We start from the raw sequence: 18,806 nt of genomic DNA, 5'->3' as shown, positions 1-18,806 counted from the left end.
GTGTGGAGACTAATCTAGTACCACCCTTCAGTAAGTCTTAGGCTTTAGCGGGATCATTTGTGTGCCTGGAGTCAAGCTGAGGCCTAGATGGTGTAGAGCTCACTATTTACACACATACAAGCAAAATATTTCCTTTCCCTGATTTTTTCTTTGTGTTTTTTTTTGTTTGTTTGTTTGTTTGTTTGTTTTCTTGAACTGAAGGTTTCTGGGAGCCGCAAGACTCTTGTTGCTGCAAGTGTTGATTTTTGCTTGCCCAGGCATGGGGAGGTGGAAAGGCACTGCTTATTTCAACAATCCTGTGGAGCTCCATTGCCTGCAGGTGACAGGAGTGAGACAGGATCCTGTGGCAGTATGAAACTCTACAGTCCAAGGAAATACTTAAAAAGAAAATACCTAAATACTCAGTCTTTGGCTCCAGTCTGCTCAAAAGCTCGTTGGCATTCATAAGTACATTAGCTGTGCTGGTGAAAGACAGACAGTAGATTTTGTAAGGGAGATCTCCCTTCAGGGAATTTTATTAAGAGCAGTAAGAGCTTATCTTGAATACAGGAAGTTTGTCTTTATTGCCAAAAAGAAAGGTCTGCCAAGCTTATTGCTATTTAAAGACTCTGAAAGGGAGAGATTTGGAACAGGTTGTTTAAGAGGTATCCAGCCCTTTCCCTGGGAAACCTCCTGCACACCAGTCAGGTGATGTTTACAAGTAGGGTCTGTGAGTCAATGTTATAGGCAAAATAAACCCACAGCGGGTATCTTTGGTAGAAGGCAAAACTTTTATTAAATGAACCAGATGTCACAAGTTAACATTTGCAGCTGTGTCAAAGATGGGAGGTTGTATGGCAGTTAAAGGAGTAGTAGAGGAATATGCAAATTTGTCCCGGATACTGTGGAAAGCCAGGCAGCTCTGTCATAATAATTTCTTCCCATGTGTCCTAATCATGAAAATCAGTTGTATAGGATGTGCCCTGGAGAGTGCTAATGGTTGTTGAACCAAAGGTGAGCCTACATCAGACAGAATTGCCATCAAGGTTTCAATCTGTTCCATACCAAACAGCAAAAATCTCACTACTGTATCATTCGGCCAGGAAAAAAAACACAGTCATTTAATAACTATGCCAGACAAATCGACTATCAGCGGGTATGTGTCACTTAAGAGCCTTTGTCGCCTGGTTTCTTCTTGCTTGTCTTCTCTATCATTGTCTCAACAATCATTGCTGTCTCTTCATACGTCTGAATTTTGTCATCTGAAAACTTCTCAATGGACTCCACCACCTCCACCTTCTCATAGCTCATAGAGCCAGGTAAGGCTGCTTCCCTGAACAAAAGGCCCTGCTTATCTTCTCGCTCATATTCTGTCTCTCGAAGGAGTCCTGGCTCAGTTGGGCTTATCAGACCAGAGGGAGTAACTGTCTCAGGCTCAGAGATCTCCGGGTACTTTGTGATTTGCTCAATTTTTCCTCTTGCTTTTTTCCCCCACTCAAGCACATCTTCTTTCCCCTCCTCTCTCTGTTTATCTGGGAGTTCAAACTCTTCTCTCCTTTCACAGATTTCCCCTTTCTCTTTTTCTGGTGGTTCAGCAGGTTCTGGCAGCTCTGGTATGGGCTCCACACCACCATTCATCACCTTCCCATTGCCAGTGGAAACTGTGATCCCTCCCCCAGCAGGAATACAGGGGGCCAAGATGCAAGGTTCTTCATAGCCTTCCTCCCCTGTCACCAGCACATAACGCCCTTTGGGATGGGCATCAGACTTAGCCTCTGGTCTCTTGTGGACTCTTATTTTCTCCCTCACAATATTACACAATTTATCAAAGGCTTTACTTATCTGGGCTCCATCAGGTACATCCTCTGGGCCCATTTCTTTTTCATCAAATTCTGATCCTTCTTGCTCAGGTTCACACCTAACTGAGCCTTCACGCCTAAACTCCATGTGGTCTTGGTCAAAACCTTCCAGAGTTCTTTCGTACATTCTTTCAGGCGAGTGACTGTTGGTTATGTCTTTTGACATCAGCTCCTTTTTCCTGGCAATTTTCTTTGTCAGGCCTTTTTGTCTGGGCTTTATACTGGCAATGTCTTGCATGGCCTGGGTGATATCTAAAGAAAAATCAAAGCAAAGAGAACAACAAATAGTGCTTGAATACAGTCACTGCAAATGCTAGAGCTGCCTCTTGCCCTCAATACTGCAGGTGGAGAGCCTTTGTATCCCAGGAAGGGCTAAAAGCAAGCCAGGCACCTCCACTCCTGAAAATTTGGAGTATGGACAGATGCTGAGAGTCATGTAAGGAGGGAGCAGCAGTGGCTGGTGGTCACAGAGCTGAGAAGCCACCCACCTACAAAGGCATCACTCAGACACTGTCACTGCACTCTTAGAACCCCCTGATTCTGATTTCCTGGGCAATCGGTAGGCACAGATCCCATGAGAGCTTAGCAGCAGCAGGAGCACAGGCAAGTCACTGATTTCCATGGCATAAGCAGCTAGAGCAGAGGAGACAGGGGTAGGTACTGGTAATTACAAGAACATGGGGACAGACAGATATTAACATACTTTCCCCAAGGCAGCTGTTTTGTCCCCTGCCACAGTACAGTAACACACATGAAATACCATGCTCGTCATGCAGGAGAAATCAGTGGTGTGTCTAGAGACAGGCCAAATCCTCAGCATGTAAAACACCACTTTGCACAACAGCAGTTATTTACAGCTGCTGAGGGTCTGGCCTCAGGCATTATGGACCCATTTAATATAAAACTGCTACAGTTCACAAAGCAGTTAGAAAAATTAGAGCTGCATTCCAAAAACATCCCTCATATGATGGTTTGTCTCCATTCTCAAGGCAGCTTGTCATTATTAAAACCCCTGTGAGCCTTGGGTTTAAGTCATCCCATATGTTAGAACCTATCACATCAATTCCTTCATTGAGAGCAGTCTTGCTCATTTAGCCCTGGCCATTTCCTTGTCAGCAGGTTTACAAGCATCCTAATTCTAACAAGTCAAGCCAACATACAACATAGAGAAAACATAATTCATAGGAAAACAGGCCTCAAAAATGGCCTGCTGCACTTAACACACCTTGGTGCTCTTTGCACATCACTCAACTGCAAACAAACTCAGAATGAGTCAACACAAAACCTACAGCTCTTTCCACCATTTCAGGTGCCTTTTGATTTTACTGTTGACTGGCCTAAGTAGCAAACTGTAGAAATTAGCAAAGAAATGTTTTTGCTTGTGGTGTTGGCCTTTGACAGCTTGTCTCAAGGCCAGCTGAGGTAAGCTGAAGTGGTTGCATTTACAAACCTGTAGTCAGGCTGTTGTGACTGGTGGCCATATTAAAGACAGATGGACAAAGAGCTTAAAATGCAAAGATGTCCTGACAGACACAGAAAGACACATCACAGGTTACCTCTTCCTCTTGAAGCCTGAGGTTGGGCAGGTCGGTAAATCTGTGTGAAGAGTGTGACTGGGGTTCCTGCTATAGCAGAGTTTAACCTGTGGAGAATATGTGCATCCATCAGTTCTCTCTCCACCATTTCAGTGAAAGCAAGTGAAATTGTGCAAAATTAAGCACAGAGGTTAAAGATATCTACTTCTCTGTGGTGAGGAGTCAAAAAGAATGACGGGAACCTGCTTGTTGTCTGGGGAAAATCAAGACAGCCACAGCACCTTTACTGGAGTGAGGCTGGTTTCTGCCAGCAGGAGACATGGGATACTCCAGTAGGTAAAGTACACCAGTAATTACAACACATAGCAACAGCTTTGCATTTAGCATGGCACTTTGAAAAGATGGGAAGTTTTTAGATGGGCAAACAGTAAATCCAAGCCTACCAGAGGTCAGCAAGAACTCTAAATCCATTTTTACCATGCTGGCTGGCAAAATAGAAATTTGGAGCAGTCTTCCTTGGAAAACATTTGAGGAGTCAGTACTATTAAGGGTTAAAAATTAAAATTGAGAGGCAGTCCTATTGCAAAACAGTTACTGCATCTTTGGCCTCCCCAGTCTGCTCTGCTGGAATTTGAGATATTTTGTCCTGTCAGAGACCCAGTGTCAATAAGATTTTTGGTGTTGAGAATTACTCTGTTAAGATACATCTAACTAGAACTCAGTGTCCAAAATTAGACCCTGAAAATTAATTAAACTCCCATTCCCCACACATCGGATGGACTTTTTAGTGAGTGTTCTTCCCCTGAATCTTCTGCACAGCCTGGAGCAGTAGTTGGGGTGCCTCGGGGTCTGGCTCTGCTGCTGTGAAAGATCCTTTTCTCCACTGTGGCTGATGGTTGACATTAGAGGGAGACAGTGCTCCTCTGTAGGTTTAAGCACAACCCAAATCCCTGCCAATTTCTTGTATTTTTCCTCTTTCTCCCCATGCCTGAGGAATCGCTTTGCTGTGAAGAATGCTTTGCTTTACAGGGCATTTGTTTTGTCTGCACCCTCCAAAAATCAACCTGCCAGTTGTGTTGAGCGAGTGTCACCAAAACCCTGTCTGAGGAGAGGATGTTCAGATTGCTTTTGTGTGCTCCTGACCTCTGTACACTGATGCCAGAACAGCATATGGAAAGGAGACTGCACGGACAGGAAAGCCCAAAATGGCTCTGACCCTTTCCTTGGCAGAAGTTTAACCAGATTTTGCATCTAGATAGATTTCTATCCCTAGATATCTACCAGTGAAAGGTGTGAAAATGCTATAGCTTTGGGTGAATGAAATGTCCTTAAACATATATTTTTCAAACGAGATAATAATAGAGATCACTGGTCCCTTTGTGAGTGCCCAGAAATCCAGCCTTACCGGCTGTCCTCATTCTCGATGATCCGTTTGTACCGTTCCAGCTCATTCTCCAGGGACTGCTGGTAGATCACCAGCTGGCGGCAGTCAGTGGTGTACTTCTCCAAGATCCTCTCAGCCTCCTCTATCCCCTTCCTAAGGTTTTCAATCTGCTCATTGTAAAGCTGAATTTCATCGTCATAACTCTCCTGGGTGTTTTTAATTGCTTGCTCCAGCATGGTTGTCTGGTAAATAAAATCGGTGATGAAAGAAGCAGCTTTGAAAAATTCACCATTCCCATATTTTAAGCATAATGAAAGGCAAGTCATGCTTTATCACAATATGATGCTGCACTGCTGAAACACAGGAGCAATTTCAGTACCTTTGTTCGGTTATTCAAAAAGCAGTAACTCATCAGAGTGGGCAAGACCTTAAAAGGACAGTAAAAGTTGTTAACTGGGAAGCTGAGCTCTCTGTGGTCTGCAGACAGGGCAAATAAGACCAAAAGTCACATTTTAAACAAAGAACTCTCCTTTTGAGTTCAATTCCTCAGTCTTTTTACTTCAGCAATAAAATCAATGAGCACATTAACCAGGAGGTGGCAAAAGTCACCTTCCAAAAATAAATGCTGAGTTTCAGGTGGGATATTTCACCCTGTAAATCTCCTCTCACTTTCTTCTGCTATTTTCAGCTAGTTATTATCGTTATTTTGTCCCTTTTTTCCCTACATTTCAAAGAGATGAACTCACAAAAAGTTAATGGGGCAATAAGTGACTAATGAATTATTCAATAATTGATTTATTTCTATATGCTTCAGGCATGATAAGAAAAGGGACTTTTAAGAGCCTAAATATAGAAGTGATGTCCCTTGTCATTAGTTTGGTTATGTTGTAGTGTACAAGTAAACTGAGACTCTTCTCTGTTCAGTGCTCATGGGGTGGGGTCCAGGACCTCTCAGGCACATGGCTGTCAGGTCGAGAAACAGGAAAGCAAAGAAACTTGATGACACCTCAGTCATCAGATCCAGCCTTCACCATCACAAGCAACTGTGTTACTGATCTCCACTCATAAAGCTATTTCACTCTTTTAATCTCAAGGAACAAGAATGAATGAATGAATGAATAATCTATTTCTAACTGGGATGGGAAGATTTTATTTTGAGAGCAGCACCATTAATTCCCCAAAGACTGCCTCTCTCCACCTGCCAGCAGAAGGCTGATTTCCTCCCCTTTTTCTCTATATTGAGTCACTATCTCATCCCCATATTGATTCCTGTCCATCCCAGAGTGCATGTGTCCTTTCCCCCAGAGCATCAGATGTGAGAAAGAGACCTAGGAAAATACACTGTCCTGACCCTAATCAAAGAAGTCATGCTCAGGATGTTATAAGCTGCTGCTATGGCTGTCCACAAAATCCCACCAAAAGATGTTTTGGTCAATATTTCATTCTTCTCACCTGGATGGACAACTCGAGGCACAAAGGAAGCTGCACCTGGGGTCATTCTCCACCCCATCTGCTAAAAAATATTCAGGGACACCATTGGCAACTATTCAGATCTGGTTTCTATCCACTGCAGCCTTCAGCTGCTCCTCCTCCTCCTCCTCCTCCCTCGGCCTTGCACTGCACTCATGTTTGTAGGCACTGGCTGGAGACAGAAGGTTGATTTAGGGCAGGTTTGGCTGGGAGATGGCAAGGACAACTAGTCAAAGTCTTGGCCAGACATTTTTAGCAAATCAGGGGATGGCAAAAAGCATATGGTTTTTCCTGCTGGTAGTGTCCAAGCACAGGAGAGATGCTGGCTTAATGCTTAGTAGTGACATCAATGAAGGCAGAAGGCCAAATGTAGCTCAACAGCCCTCTCAGCTTTGTTCCCCAAACCTGTCCAGTTCTTCCCACAGCAACCTGAGCATTGGATGTGGCAGTGGTAGAGAGGATTGGGCAGAGCCCTAAGGGTTCCCCATCGGTTTTCATGGAGCCAATTTCCAGCCAGAGCTCAGCAATTAAGAAAGTCATACGAGCCCTGTGGGACTTTTCCATTCACAATATCCTGCTGATTCTGTCCTGCAGGAATCCAGTTGCATTGTGGAAATCTTCCCTCATCAGCCACTCTGATAAAGACAAAGCTTCATTGCACCTACAATACCTACAGCCCACCCTGGCCATCTAAACCTGACAATTTGTTCCATTGAGAGAATGGGAATGAAACAGCTGAAGAAAAAGATGGAAATCTAAAAGGAAAACACACTCCAAGTCCACCAAGTTAACATAACCATGTTAAAGCCATGTTAGAGGTTTTACCAAGTAACCATAAAAAAAGCAGTTCATGAGCAACATGGTTGAGTTTATGGCTAGTGATTCCAGTACCTCTGTCTGCAGCTTGTATTTCTGTGCCTGTAGCTGGCAGAGGATGCTCTTGTATTCCTCCAGCTGGCTCTGCAGAACAGGGATCCTCCTCTCTGCTATCAGTTTTTCCTGGTTGGAAGAAAACAATGTGTGTACAGGAAATTATGTTTCACTCCTAAAAAGAGCCAAAAATTGCGCTACTGGAAGTAAACTGTAAAGACAAATAGAAAATGGCAAATGACAGATAAAAGGTGGGCATTGAACCTCGGGCCAAATTCTGTTGAATAGTGGCACAGCTTTAAGAATAAAGATATCAGATGGCAGGTCTGTAACAGTACAGCTTAGACCCTGTAAACCTGTTCACATCTTCTTACAAATATTGAACATTCCTGCCATAGCCACTCGTATTGGTGGAAATCACCAAGTTTTCATCTAGTCTGTATCAATTAATTTCATTTAAATTTTTCACCATCTCACCCCTTCAGGATAAGATTTCCTTTCTCTTAAAATATTCATATATCCTGCCAGCTCCTCCTCAGAGAAGAAGCACAATTACTTCAAATACCTTTGTACCACACATTTTTGGGACTAATATATATGCTGGATTGCACCTGGCAAAGTTAATCTCTCTTTCCTCATTGATACAGTTTTTCAAAGCTACAGTAATTTTTTTTCTCCCATATTCACTATTCAGTACTCACACATTGTTTTGACAGTTGTCACCTAACCTTGGAGCAGAAGTTAAAGGATCTGGGACACTTTAGGTGTAAACATTATCTCTTTCTTACTTAGAGCTGCATGTATTTCCCAACAGCAATACTTGCCTCACATATGCCAGTGGTTATTGGGGACACACGAGGAGTTGTCTGGATGATCTGCTGCAAGACATTGACGTAGGTCTGGATTTCCATGAGGTTCTGTGATAAGGTAAAAACATTTTCATTAGAAAATGCCATAGTAAGGTAGACATTTCCATGTACTCCTGGGGCTTATTTTTACATATGTAATGCTTTTAGCCCATGAAAGTCCAATTCCTCTTCAGGCTTGGGTTTGGAATACAACTTATAACTGCTTTTGAGTGCAGGAGTGCTAGCAGTTTCATCATACTGAGGGTATATAACAGACTTTTGGATAAGGACTATACAGTTCATAGTCTTAATTGAAGATTTTATGATTTCCAATTTCATAGGAGATTTTCAAAACAAGAATCACAAATATCTTTGCATGTGGCACCAAAAAAAAGTCACTTTTTTCAAAAGCAGCAAAGATGGGACAGTGGCTTGATCCCAAGACCCACAGTTCTCCCATGAAGAAGGCAACAAATGTTAAAGTCAGCTGCAGTGGAATCACAGATCCACAGGCATATGTCTGCTGATTACCTGGAGTGCCCTCTCCCAAAAAATTGGATGATGAAAGCAACAGCTTCCTTAGCATGAAATATAAGACAGCTTGATCAGCACTTTGGGTTAAACCATGACACGAGGTTGACAAATTCAAGACTCTGCTACAGCTGTAGTGACTGGACCCTGAGAAGTGTGTTTGGGTGCTGCAAACCATCTGGCTGTGGTGCCCACTGAAAATAAATAGTACTATATGCACCCACCAAAATATAAATGCAATTTGCTTTAATTTGCCACCGTTTGATCATGGAGAAGGGCAAAGTTCCACATCCATCTCTACAAGGAAAACAGCAATTTCAGCCAGTTACCTTCTTGTATCTGTCCTTTGTAGCATTGATGTCATCCTGCAGGAACTGGGACTCGATTTGCAGCTCCAGGTTGCACAGCAAGGCTTCATCAGCTTCCTGCAATGCAGAGACACGTGGCATGGTGGTACATGTGGCTGGAGTGCCAAAGCCACAGCAGTCCCACAGGCACTGCGTGAGTCACTGTGCACATGGAGCAGCCTGCCTGGAGCGTGAGCCTACTGAAACATACAGCAGGATCGTGAAACCAACAAACAGGAGCCATGTTATTCACCATGCCCTGCACAAATGTGATTTACAATAGAGTCTGGTGCTGCCACTGTCAAAATAATGCTGGGAGGCAACATCAGATTTTGATGTTAAAATCTTGAAATGGTGGATGAGTCTTAAACAAATGACATCAGCAGACTAAGGCATTGATTTCTCTAATGTCATGACAAGATCTGAGGTATCCTGATGCCTTTTTAAGATCCCTAAGAAGTCCTTCTAAAAACACAGGATGGTCCGCAGTATTTGCACCCTCTTTGGTATGTTCTCAAATGCTACAAATTTTGTCAATTTGGAGCTATTTCTGGAAGTAAAAATGACAGCTGACCAAGTTTAGAAAAAATCACCTTGCTGCACAAGTTTATAACACTGGGATTTGCGAAGACAAAAGTTCCTAACATCCAATTAGTTCAAAGAACAAACCATATGACTAGCAACCATGATCTCAGAGTACACAGGTATGAGTGGCACTGGTCTTTATATCTAATGAAATCTTCATTTCTGTTCAAAGGCTTCATTTATATTTTTCCTATGTTACGTTATTTAACACAAAACATGGAATTTAGAGTAATTTCCACGGAACCTGGCAATATATTTTACAAACATGTGAGAGTAGTAATATGCTTTATTTTTCTATTTAATGAATTATTTCTTTTTTAGATTTGGCAATAACTATGACCATAAAATATAATTTTTGGGAAAGCATCTTAAAAAATTTTAACTGAGTCTTCCTTGCAACTCTACAAAACGTGCCAGCTCCTCCACCAGTTTGCAATTTGCCTCAAGAAAGTCCTGCTTTCTGCATTTAACTCAAAGAATACAAAAAGAAGTATTTGAAAGTACCTCTTTCAAATTACGCATGTGCCTTTATCAGTTGTAAAAATACCTCTGTGAGTGGATCACGGGCTGCAAACAAACCACTGTGGGTGCAGCACATGACTGGTAGAAGAGGATTTTTTCCTTTTGCATGCCTACAGCATGCGCTGTTCCAAAAATGTGTAGATGTTGGCTGTCTTATTGTGCTGCTAAGCCTCCCAGGCACAGAACTCTCCAGCAGGCTCTGCTTTGTGAGCCAGGGGCTGATTCAGACACATCCAGCCCAGCACATTCAGAGCCAGCCATCAGGAATGCCCGCTGCTTTTCTGCACTCCTCTCCCATCCTATTGAGAGGAAGATCAGCAGGACAATGGTCATGTTGGGAGGGTAGGGAGGGAGCCAAAAAGAGCCCCCAGGCCCTTAGATAACACCTATAAGCAAATATTTCTGCATGCAATAAACAAAATCAGGTTTTGGCTTTCCAAATATTCCCTTAAAGGGGAAAAATACTTCTGCTTTTATTCCATGCTTTCAAAGAGACCAGCTTCCTCGATGGAGTTGTGTATCAGAACCATGCAGTGTCTGCGCATTTTCTTTTGAACTTTGCAGTATTTGCTAATCACTCAACTTCTGAAAAGCCATTGTGCTTTATGTTATGATTCCAGAACATTGATCCATGTGCTGAAGCAGTACTTTTATTACTGTGGTTGAAAAATTTTTTACATCTCTCCAGAACCAGTATTTTCCCAGCTGTCAGATAAAGAATGAGTTTGCACCTGCACATGCAGGTTTTCACGTCACATCTTGGGCCCTGTACACAAAACCAGCTGTATTCTCTCCAGCACCTGGTGCTCCCAGTGGAAGGAGCTGCAACAGAGGTGTCCAGGGACACCGTGGGATAAAAAACACCCTCATGCCTCAAGATTTTGTGAGTTGTGCCTAAGGTTAGTGAATCAATTCACTTTTCTTTAGCTGCAGATTCGTTGAGAGGAACTGTGAAGACAGACTTACCAGCTCTAACAAACCCATAACAAAAGGGTTACCTTCACAAAAATTTTTAAGGGTTTGCAGGATGTTCAACAGCAGAGTGTTCTGGAAAACAGAACTGATGCGGAATGTCAAGAGCTCACTGGAGATAGAAAAGCTGAAATGCACTTTCCGTCTTTTCTTATTATAAAACATACATATCATTGATATGACAATGCTTCAGCTGAGCAGGTCCAGCCACTTGTAGCAAGGAAATAAAAAAATAATCTCTATTTAATCCACCTTTAATTGTTTTTCCAGTACAGAAGATGAATGATAGCCTGTGCAAAGTAGAACTGGGGAAAGATATAATACTGTGCTCTTCACCCAGATGAAGGCTAGCAGTGAGAGAGGACGCCTCGAGATTTTTCAGTTTCACAGACCTGGTTTGGAAACTTCCAAAATACTTCAGCCAACTTTTATCTTTCTCTAAGCTTTGTATTATATTAAATCTTATTATTTTTATTATTGCTTTCCCATGGTATTAGACTAAAAACTATATTGATGTAAAAGGAACAAACCAGGGGGAGTTGCAGCTTCTCTTTTTTTTGGAAACCTAATGGGAAGCTGAGGGTCTGTCCTGGGAAGGGCTGACCGTATCCTGCAAGGGACTAAGGAGCTTTGAGACACTCCAGGCTTCAAAACATGGACTTAATCAGCAATTATTCATGGCATGGTTATCACTAGTGACTGTATTTTAATACAGTAGCTATGTTTAAAAAGCATGGGGAAAAGGCTGTCATGCTGAGGCTCAGTCGCTTACACAGGGAGGGGGAGGATGAAGAAGGGCATAATGACAAGAAATGCCTTGCTCTGACATTTTATCTTCCCACTGCTTCTTCAAAGCAGCTCGCTGTAGTAAATGAAACCAAAAGGAAAAAATTGTACACTTTTCCCCTGGCATTTTCCCAGACTTACTTTATTTAGGTGCTCCAGGGTTTCTTTTAGCCTCTGCTGATATTCACGTTCATTTCTATACCTGAAAGTAGAGAAAAGGAGATAAAAGTTCAGCAGTTCATCCCTCTGCAACTGCATTTTTATCTGCACTGTCATGCACAAGATATGCTTCACACTAAAGGAGAATATGAATCTTGAAAGGGCCCAAAAGGTTTATTAATGGATTAGCATTAGTTATTTTTTGGTCCTAGAATTGCCTAAATTCTGGTCTTTGGCTTACATAACAGAATACAATGAAATACCATATATTTGCTATCACTTTTTTACAGAATGCCCAAGGATAGATTATCTACAATAAAAGCATATTCCATTGGTATTGAACTACAGTGACAGCCATTCAGCAGTGATTACTCTGTGAGGACTTGCTACAATGGCACATGAACATTTAATTACATTGTTGGTTTTCTACTGTACCTGCTGCTGTTCAATAAGCGTTTTAATGACAGACACATTAAACATGAAGATTGCAATTTTGCATATTGACCGTGTAGGAAAGACATTGGATTAGGATGCTTAGGTGGATCAAGATTTGTGTCCCATTTAATGGTAATTTGTATATTAACTTTGTCAAACAACAAGTGAGCCTTAGTAAGGACTGCATTTAACCAACTATTCTTACGCTTTTATAAAACATCCACAAGTGCATGACTTGCATGTTCCTGGTGCTGAGGTGGATGTATAATATGTTTATGTTTGATTTGAGGAAACAGCACATATTCTTTAAGAATTAGGACTCCACATTTTTATGTAAATAGAATTATCTTCTAGAAAATCCTTTTAGTCACAGAGCAAAAAATTAATTGTTGTTTATTGTAATTTATTCCCTTCCTTAAGTAAACCTAATATGAAATTTCAACAGTAGACGTGGCTTAATTTAATGAGACTGGATTAAAAAACAAACAAACAAAGAAACAAACAAAAAAAGCCCCTGAAAAACCACCAGCCAGAAGCAACTTTGGCAGTGAGACTTTGCCATCAGTACTCAACAAGTGACTTATCAAACTCCAACAGCAGCAGAAATACAGTCTTAACCCTTTAAGTTTAACACTTTACTTTCCCTAAAAAAAATAGATGTAGATATATATAAAAAAGCTATAATTATCTTACTTTCTATAAGAAACACTCTGGGAGGTGACAAGTCAGCTCTGGTGATAAGGATCCTTCATTTGCAGTAAAAGCAATGGATGCCAATGCAAGCCAAAATTCAGAACAGAACATAGCTCCCTGTCTGTCTTCTAAATTCATTGATCCAGCCCAGATGTGCTGGTGATATCAAAGGAATTTCCTTCAGTCAACAGGGAACTTGACAGTTTCTGGACTGAGCACATCAAGGATTAAGTTATAATGATCACGTCAACCTAAGTTCTCCTGAAGGATGAACAAAGAACTTTATTCACATCTCTTTCAACACATACTGGAAAGATGAGTGGATGATGTCATTCACAAACTGACCAGGACCACAAAGGAAGAACTTGGCAGAACAAGGAAATGGATTTAACCTGGTGCTCTGGTTTACCAACTTCTTCTGAAATCCCATAATATTAGCAGGGTTGGGCACTGGTCTGTTTTCAATTCTTACATGAACAGCAAATAACCAAGTGAAAATGATGAGGTTTTATTTCATCATCACCTCAAGAAATTGCTGATAAGACTAAAATAACATCCTTTTTGCCAATTAGTACTAACAGCAGTTTCACTTAGAAGGCTAGAATATTTTTTCAGCTTCAGAAGTGAGACTGCCTTTGTTTCAGGTATTTACCAAGTAGTTCAACTCCAGACAGTTTTCTATTTATTTAAAAATTTTTTGTGTGTGCTTGACAGTAAACACTTTCCTAACTTTGATACTTTCTGACAGCTGAGCAAGAATGAAGCAAATTGTGGCATCTTGTGAAAATCAAATACACAGTTACAATAAAAGGCTGGTTTTCCATTCACAGTAATACACAACCATCTGATGGATTCAGCGTCTAAACCTCAACCCTAATGTAATTCAGATCTCCCTCATTGCTAGATCCTCACTCAAAAGATTTTTTCAGTGACTAAAATATTCAGCTACATTTTCCTTTACTCTCAAGTAACCCAAATATGTGCCGTGCCACACAGCTGTAAATCCACCTGACAGCTTGAGAGAGTTAGTATTGCATGATTATCCTTTGAAGGAGAATTTCTTTCAAGTGATGTTCAGTCTTTTCCAGAAGATCAGTGCAAAAGTGCTATGGACCTCTTTGAAATGCTTCAGAGAACTCAAGATGCCTCTGTGCCTGCTGAAATGTATTTGTAAGTGCAATGACTGACAAGTCACAACCCTGTTAAGCTTCAAAGTTGATTTTCATGTTTAGTAATTAGCTAGTCATGTCCAAATTTTTTTTTATTAGATGGTTGCTAGTCAGACATTGCTGGAGCTTAAGAGCCATTAAGTTAATTTGCTTCATTAAAAAAAAAATCAAAAACAAAAACCAAAAATCCTTCAAAAACCAGCAAAACATGAACCTTCCCACCTAGTCATGTAGCTTTATGTCAGCGACAAATGTTTTTGGACTTGTTGAAAGAAAAGGGATGTTAACTGTTTTGGTTTTCTTTTTTTATTTTTTTTTGCACGGGGAAAAAGAATGGTGGGGAGGGAGCTGTCAGGCTCAAAGAAAGCAGATCAGAGGATTAAAGATTTCAATCACCTCTTTTTTTTTGGACCCTGCCTCTGCTGCAAGGGCTCGCTCCCCTCCAAAGAGGAAACAGTGACAATCCATCCCAGCAATGCACAACGGCCAGATACGCAATTTGGCGTCAAACCTGAGCATTTCATCTGAATAAAAATGGTGCCTCTCTGCTGAATGCTACTGAAAGGCAGTAGCACCTCTTGGCTAGTACCTTTGTCATTTTCTCTTTCCCTGATGCACCTCACTAACCTTCTCTCAACAGACAGCAGCAATTTGGGTGCCAAGGACAGCACAGACTATGAAAGGGAGGTCCTACAAGGATGATGGGCAGGCCAGTAATATTTGTCATCCAGGGTCATACCCTGAATGCTCAGATGAGCCCAAGAGGGTTGTGCTTTGCTGATTTATGAACAGATTCTACCTGTGTTATCAAGAAGCCCCTGCTTCTTGATAACACAGCTGACAGTCGCAGGACAATATTCTGGCAGATTGTGGAGAGAGTGGAGGGCAGGCAAATGCTCCTCATCTTAGCTGCAGCAGGATAAAGTTCTTCCTATCCCCAGAGAAGCAGCAGCAGTGCCAAGACAATCCCTGCAGAAGGGGTTGGAAGGCAGCTTTTCCAGTGGAGTCCCCATATCCTAGCTATTGTGTTTTACCACTTCTTTTCTGTTGGGTCTCCACTGTGGCCCCAAAGGGTGTTAGCTTATCAGAGTATCACCACACAGCACATCTTGTTCTGGAGAGCACTGTGCCAATTACCGTGTCCAGGGAATCATGTTGTATGTTCAAAATTCACTGCATTAGCAGTGCACAATTTTTTTAATTAAACAAATGATTAGCAAGACATTTAATTTCTGAAGTCTGTGTATCCTGTTCAGTCAAGGCCACTAAAATCTGGATTCCAGTATCTTTCCCAATATCATGGAGAGAGAAATACCATCCTGTCCCACATCCAGATGCAATGTTGCTATAATGTTGGTGGTCAGGTGGTCAATAGGTAGCATAATTAGTGGTTTTTACAAGATGCATCCAGACTATTCCCAGCATTGATTTTTTTTTTCTTTTTCCAACTTCAAGAGAAAGAATTATTCCCTGGTACAGAATCCAAACTATTCATGTTAATGAGAAAAGCTATGAATGTGTCCATAGAGGATTTAAAAATAAATTTTAATGTAAGTTCTACTTTTTAATGGTTCATGAACATTTAATTGCACTGACCCTGTAGTCTTAGGCCCTACTCTGTCTAAATGCAACTTTAAAAGGCCTATTTATATAAATGTAGCTTAAAAGGTTTACTTAGATACAAATCTATTTCCCCAACAGTGAAGGTGAGTGAAAGAATGGGTTGTAACAGTCAAAATTCTTTGCATTAGTGAAGGACACAGACATTTGTCAATTAATTGATTCAAAATGCTCCCCTCTAAGAGATTTTGTTAATCCCAGTGCACCAAAAGCTTTATGCTTCAAGTTGCAGCAAGGAACTTGCAGTGCCTGTTGCCAACAGAATTCAGACTCAGGGAGGAGAACAGGTCTTCAGCACAGGAATGTTTCCAGTTTCAGCAGCTCCTAATAGGGCACAGAAGATAATTCCTCCCATATTTTGTTTGGGGAGCTTTGTTTATAACTTTCAGGAACTGAAATCAGAGCCATCAGATAGCAGAGTACATGTTACCAGAGCAGGGGCATTGTTTTAAAACCTGCAACTCAAAACCATCCCAACTTTTTCACACTGAAGAAATGTTTACGCCTGTCCTCTAGACAAATTCAGCAGCTCTCAATGGAAAAAAAAAAAAAAGCCCATCAAAATTCACTTGTTGATGTAAACCAATTGGTGCAATTTGGTTAAAAAGCACCCACTGTCCTTCCACTGTCATGGCTCTGTGTATCTTTAATTTTTAAATTGCAATTTTTGGTTTGAATTTAGTAAAAGTTTCCCTCTTTTGTTTACAGCTGCTGAGTGAGCATCCCAGGCTTGAACAAGAAAGTGCCACCCCTTTTTTTCTAGGAAGCCACTAACTACCCCTTTAGCAGGTCCGAAATCTTGCTTTCTGAAAGAACAGCCCTTTTCCTGGGTGTTGCCTCCTCCTCTGGATTTTCAATGCCCTGTATTATTCCCCGCCTTTCTACAGTTTGCTTAAAGCAGCTCTAATAAAGTAAATTACTTTGTGTCACATTACTAATCCTGTCCTATTCACACAGATTTTTGACTAATATGCAGCTAGAAAATTAAGTACTGAGCGTAGTCAAATACTCATGAGCACTGTGCAATAAAAACACATGAGCAAGTACCAGAGTCAACAGCTAAACTACAGCATTGACTCATAGTTGAATTTCCTGCTCATAAATATTGAAATACAATTCTGCCTAATCAGGTGCTTATTACCCACTGGCACTGAGTCAGGACATTGTGGGCATCTGACCACTGGCAGCAATAAGCCTCAGTGACCTGGATGGGCTATTCTCTCCTGTCAGATGAAAAAAGAGAGATCAGGGCTTGGCATTTCTATAGGTATGCTGTAGCTCACAACCCCCACGTGGCTGCTTATTTGTCAGTGTGCCAAATTTTCATGGGTGAAGTAGCCATTTTGGGGGTAAAAAATCCCTGGCCAATAAGCAACAGGAGGATTAAACTCTTTTGTCCTATGAGCAATGCTCACCAACTCTTAATTAAGCCATGTGACCAAAATTGCCTGTTGCTGGAGGGAAGGCACTCATCTCCATCAGCATGTGAGGCTCCTGCTCTTTGATTTTTGGTGGCACAGAGGTTAGAGAGGTGAAATTAGGGGAAGCCTATTCTTATTGTTTTAGTGGCATGAGATGGAAATACAAGATGCAAGGAAGAAGAGGAGGGCAAATTTTATACACCAGGAAAAAATGTATCTCCTTTCTTTTCATGACACATCACAGATGTGGTTGGCACAGACTGGCCCACATGCTTCATAGTGGCCGTAAATAAGAGTTTCTCAGAGACATCCTGCATATTTCAGGAGATGTTTGGCATGGCGTAACTCTGGGTTGCTCAGACACAAGACTCGCTTTGAGACACCTGGTAGGCAAATAGGGTTATTTCGTCTTTGCAACTCAGAGCACAGCTCTCCTACGGCTAATGAACAACAGCAGTCAACGTGTGCCAGGGCTGCTGCTGTGGAATGGAGAGGGCATTTTCCCATCTATGAACAGTGAGACCAGGAAAGGCAGAGCTGCAGCTCCCCAAGTCTTGATACCTTACTTTTCACCATGGGCTTACACTCCGTCCCTCTTGACAAGCCTGATACCCACGGAGAGGCGTCACACACGCACAAGAAGTAGCTGGTGACACTGAACCCATCCTTATTACAAAGATTAACTAAGGCAATGACACCACCCATCCTCCATGGATTGCAAGCCTTACTTGTTGCGGTACTCATCGAGCATGCGCTGGGCATCCTTCTCCTCCCGCTCCAGCTTGGCTCGGTCAGAAGCCAGCTCCCGCATCCGCTGCCGGTTGAACTCAATCTGCCCAGCAAAGGCTTCGTCCAAGCCCACCAGCTCATCCATGCGCTGGAAGGTCTCCAGCTGTTTGCGCAGGATGGTGTTGCGCTGCTCCAGCACACGCGCGCGGTTGATGTAGCTGGCGAAGCGCTCGTTGAGCTCCTGCAGGTTCTCCAAGCCCCGGGCTTGGGCCAAACTGTCGAATTCCGGGGAGCCTCGCAGCTCATCGTAGGCATCTGACCGCTCATACTTCTCCTTGCGTACCTCACGGAGGAAGCTGCTCCTGTACATGGCTTCAGAGGGGCTGTGCAGTGCCGGGGTCCCCTCTTGTGTACCTGCCTGTCTCTCCAGTTTGGATCTGAATTATATCTGGGGGGTTTGGGGAAGAAGAACTGAACATAATCCCCACCCCCAGATGATTAGGACTTGTCTCCAGGGTGGTTTGTGGCACTAAAGGCATCATCTGCGGCAGTGAACTAAATAAATCCCAATGGCCCCGCCTTGGAGCTGCCCACCCAGGCGTCAGCAGTTCGGAGGAGCGGCGGGCACAGAAGGGCTAGGGGCTTTTCTTTTCCAGCATTGCAATCGTGTACAGCCAGGATAAAAGAGAGCAACGTCCAGCTTTCACCCGGTGGATTAAAGCATTATCCATGGAAAACAAAACAACTGCTTTGCAGTTTTGAAGGCTGAGCTCAAAGCCTTTCATGGCTGTGCTGGGGGGAGAGTTTTGTCCCATGGGGGTGTCCCCAGGGCTGTGCACAGAGGCCTTCTGCTGAGACAGGATTTTGGTGTGAGTGGATGGCAGCCCTTGAT

At 42.3% G+C, this 18,806-nt stretch overlaps 1 protein-coding gene across 1 annotated transcript; it reads right to left on the bottom strand.

The window, feature by feature from the left end:
• Positions 1-755: 755 nt before the first annotated feature.
• Positions 756-18,514, bottom strand: BFSP1 (beaded filament structural protein 1). The gene is made up of 8 exons (XM_041404410.1): positions 17,914-18,514; positions 11,830-11,890; positions 8,806-8,901; positions 7,922-8,014; positions 7,119-7,226; positions 4,779-4,999; positions 3,395-3,480; positions 756-2,090 (listed from the first exon to the last, which is right to left on the bottom strand). The coding sequence occupies exons 1-8, from the start codon at positions 18,282-18,284 to the stop codon at positions 1,147-1,149; spliced, it is 1,980 nt and encodes a 659-aa protein (XP_041260344.1). The 5' UTR covers positions 18,285-18,514; the 3' UTR covers positions 756-1,146.
• Positions 18,515-18,806: the final 292 nt, after the last annotated feature.

This window comes from Onychostruthus taczanowskii, unplaced genomic scaffold (assembly GCF_017590055.1).
Source record: "Onychostruthus taczanowskii isolate IOZ18803 unplaced genomic scaffold, ASM1759005v1 scaffold21, whole genome shotgun sequence".
Taxonomy (NCBI): domain Eukaryota; kingdom Metazoa; phylum Chordata; class Aves; order Passeriformes; family Passeridae; genus Onychostruthus; species Onychostruthus taczanowskii.
The sequence above is the reverse complement of the archived record's forward strand: the minus strand, read 5'-3'. Positions and strand labels throughout refer to the sequence as shown.

Bases quoted from the DNA above. Each gene is read 5' to 3' on its own strand.
- BFSP1 (XM_041404410.1), bottom strand. From the start codon at position 18,284: ATGTACAGGAGCAGCTTCCTCCGTGAGGTACGCAAGGAGAAGTATGAG. The intron at 11,891-17,913 runs GTAAGGCTTGCA...CTCTACTTTCAG, and splicing joins CTCGATGAGTACCGCAACAA to GTATAGAAATGAACGTGAAT. The intron at 8,902-11,829 runs GTAAGTCTGGGA...TCTGCATTGCAG, and splicing joins CCCTGGAGCACCTAAATAAA to GAAGCTGATGAAGCCTTGCT.